We start from the raw sequence: 3,021 nt of genomic DNA, 5'->3' as shown, positions 1-3,021 counted from the left end.
CCCTCGAAGCATCGCTACTCGGACAAATATAGACTCTTAAAAGAACTTCACATTTCCTCGGGGTAACTAACAGCCGATACTCTTTCGACAGAATCATTCTATTGTTTTTTTAAAATTAGTTCCCAACTTGGGGGCAGCGATTCTCCTACATTGACTCAGACGGTGTTGAAAAGGGGAAACTGCCGTGGGATCGACCAGGATCATTGCCTGTTGTCTCCTTTACTAAAAGATAAGTTAGAAAACAGAGGACAGTCGCTTAATATCAAACAACATAGAATCGTTGCTCTTCATTTATTATCTGACAAGTATTGATAGGCGCCATTTCACACTTTGTAGCTACGAGCCGATAGCAAGAGAGGATATCTTCTCTTTGGCAATAGATAATAGCGTGTCTAAGTTAGCAATTACTGGATTCAAATGAAACCACCAACAAGTGAATCTAATCTATGCCATTGTGTGATCTCAACTAGTGATCTAATCAAGAAAGGCTTGACAAACTTTGCGAGTTTTGCGATAACGATGATAAAGTTGAACCCAGCTGAATCGACCACAATCGTGCCATAACATGTAGTCGTATAATTGTTTGAGTTTTTGGGCAGGTTGAAAGAAGGCTCGGTAACTATATGGTTTAGTGTCGATGAGCGCCAAAGTATATCCCTAGGATCAATCATTCTAATTCACTACAAAATCACACAAATTCGTCTTTAAATTATAACATTTCACTAAAGCGTACGCTTTGATTGGTCAATTTAGCGTTTACTATTTGCCCATGGGTGCACGTTGATGACGATAGTTGACGTGTGTGCTAATGTTTACCATGTGTTGCTTATAATATGTTATACGACAAATGGTAATCGCCATAGCTGTGTACTAATGAATTATAGATACATTTGGGAGGATACTAAGCACGCAAGAAGCTAGAATACCCTTCTTTCATGGTTAGCAACCTCCCACGTGTATCCGTAACTCAATAGTGCACACTGCGCCGTTTACCATTTATTAAATTTAAGGTTTCTGTATTCAACGAGTTATGATTAGAAGTTCTTGCGCCATGTTCTTAATACATGTTGACGCCTTGCCTTTGTCGAACTCTTTCAGGTAATGATATTTACTGTTGGTCAGAGCATCTTCCTTGTAACATCGCAGGTGTCGTCCACTTGAGCCTTGAGTCGCAAAGTCAAACAACGAGAGGCTTTTCGAGGTAGCATTATTGCAGTCCTCGGAGATGAATGTGTTTTGACACAAATCATCACGCCTTTCTTGTAAAGTAGTATCTGAGGATCAAAAGGCATAGAGATAATCCATGTTCAAAATACAAGTCAATAGAGGAATTTTATAATCAAGAACAGTGTAAATTAAAGTTAAAATTCTAAAAGTAACAAGTAATGTATTTAATGTCAATAGCACAGGGAGTGCTTACGCAATATCACGAGCCAGAGGCTCATGATACAAGTAAGTGCTTGACAGTAAACCACATCGAATTGGAATTTGGAAATGTTGGTTTTTGAGAAGAAGGTAAACCGGAGTACCCGGAGAAAAATCTCTCGGAGCAAGGACAAGAACCAAGAACAAACTCAACCCACATATGACGCCGAGTCCGGCAATCGAACCCCAGTCACATTGGTGGGAGACGAGTGCTCTCACCACTGCGCCATCCCTGCTCCCCAGTCAATCTACAATAAGAAGCTCTGTGCTTCGTAGATTGACAATATAAGTGACACAGGAAAATTTCAAGGTAAGAGAGTGTAACCCAGTAGAGTTATTCTTTTTCCATAGGTAATTCGTCTTCTTGGTCTTAAGTTATAATTTTCAATAAGCCTGTAAGTGATGTTAATCGAAGGATACCGAAAATTAAACCTGGTTTTCACTAGCGATACAAGCACAGGATTAAGCACAAGCAGAAGCACAAGCGCAAACATAGGAGCTTTATGTCAAGTGAAAACGAACGCGACGCAAGCACAAGCACAAGAAAAGGAAAAATTTTGGTCCTTGTGCTTATGCTTGCGATTAAAAATTAATCAAGGTTTTCATCTCGCTCTTTAAAAGCGATTTCAAAGCCTAATTCAAGCTAAAAGTAAAGAAAAGTCTAAGTCAAAACTGAGGGCTAAAACTCTTTTGGAAGAATCTTTATTGATTAGTTATTAAACTCGAATCAAAGTTCACATTAATCCAGGATTAGCTGTATCGGGCTTCGAACAACTGTGAACAACTGTGCCCAGGCTTTAGGTTAAGGTGTCTGCCATTGAGGTTAACAATACTAGCGAGAACGGTTCCTAAGGTAAAATGTGCGGTAAAGTAACCTGGAATAAAGCATTCTGATGATGGAATAATCTGCACGTCTCCCACCAGACCGGATTTCAGTCTACTCCAAGGAAGCACATTGCCATTCCACAGCCCACAGCCTCTGCCCATGTTCGCTGCGTAAGACAATTCCACTCTCTGTTTCCACATGTTGAGTCGGGTCATTTCGCCCACAAATTGGTTGGGTTGAAATTCTTGACTTCCTGAAGAAACTACTCAGGTAAAATGGAGAAACGAATAACTTTAACGTTAGTCATTGCATGGAGGTTTGTCTAATGACTATGAAGCTTCAAATAAATGTGGCGATCGTACTGTTGCAACCTAATAGTTTCATAAACAAACTGCCAGTCTTAAAGGGATAACTTACTGACTCGCTTCTTTGTAGTGATCGAAAAGTAATCTATCCAAATTATCGGGTGACTAAGTGCTAGTAAAGCAATCTTTGAGTATTCATCATAATCATTCATTTTCTCCGCCTCGTTAACATGATCACTATCTTTCTCATTCTCCTCGTTCCTATTCTCATATTCACGCTCGCTCTTTCATCATCATCATCATCATCATCATCATCATCATCATCATCATCATCATCATCATCATCATCATCATCATCATCATCATCATCCACTATCATACTTTAAGGAGTACTCTCCGTGGGGTCTTCAGGCGAATTTACAATATATATACACAATGAGACATTTAATCACGATACTGCGAAAA

General features: G+C 39.5%; 1 protein-coding gene across 1 annotated transcript; it reads right to left on the bottom strand.

The window, feature by feature from the left end:
• Window positions 1-681: 681 nt before the first annotated feature.
• LOC146487091 (uncharacterized) lies at window positions 682-2,456 on the bottom strand. The gene is made up of 2 exons (XM_085090283.1): window positions 2,301-2,456; window positions 682-1,274 (listed from the first exon to the last, which is right to left on the bottom strand). The coding sequence occupies exons 1-2, from the start codon at window positions 2,449-2,451 to the stop codon at window positions 1,021-1,023; spliced, it is 405 nt and encodes a 134-aa protein (XP_084946409.1). The 5' UTR covers window positions 2,452-2,456; the 3' UTR covers window positions 682-1,020.
• Between the last annotated feature and the right edge of the window lie 565 nt (window positions 2,457-3,021).

This window comes from Pavona decussata, unplaced genomic scaffold, assembly GCF_977016875.1.
Source record: "Pavona decussata unplaced genomic scaffold, jaPavDecu1.1 SCAFFOLD_19, whole genome shotgun sequence".
In the NCBI taxonomy this organism is placed as follows: Eukaryota; Metazoa; Cnidaria; class Anthozoa; order Scleractinia; family Agariciidae; genus Pavona; species Pavona decussata.
This window is presented reverse-complemented; position numbering and strand designations above follow the sequence as displayed.

Excerpts from the sequence above, each read along its gene's own strand:
- LOC146487091 (XM_085090283.1), bottom strand. The coding sequence starts at position 2,451 with ATGTGGAAACAGAGAGTGGAATTGTCTTACGCAGCGAACATGGGCAGA. Across the intron at positions 1,275-2,300 it reads ATCAGAATGCTTTATTCCAG|ATACTACTTTACAAGAAAGG; the intron begins GTTACTTTACCG and ends TTTGATCCTCAG.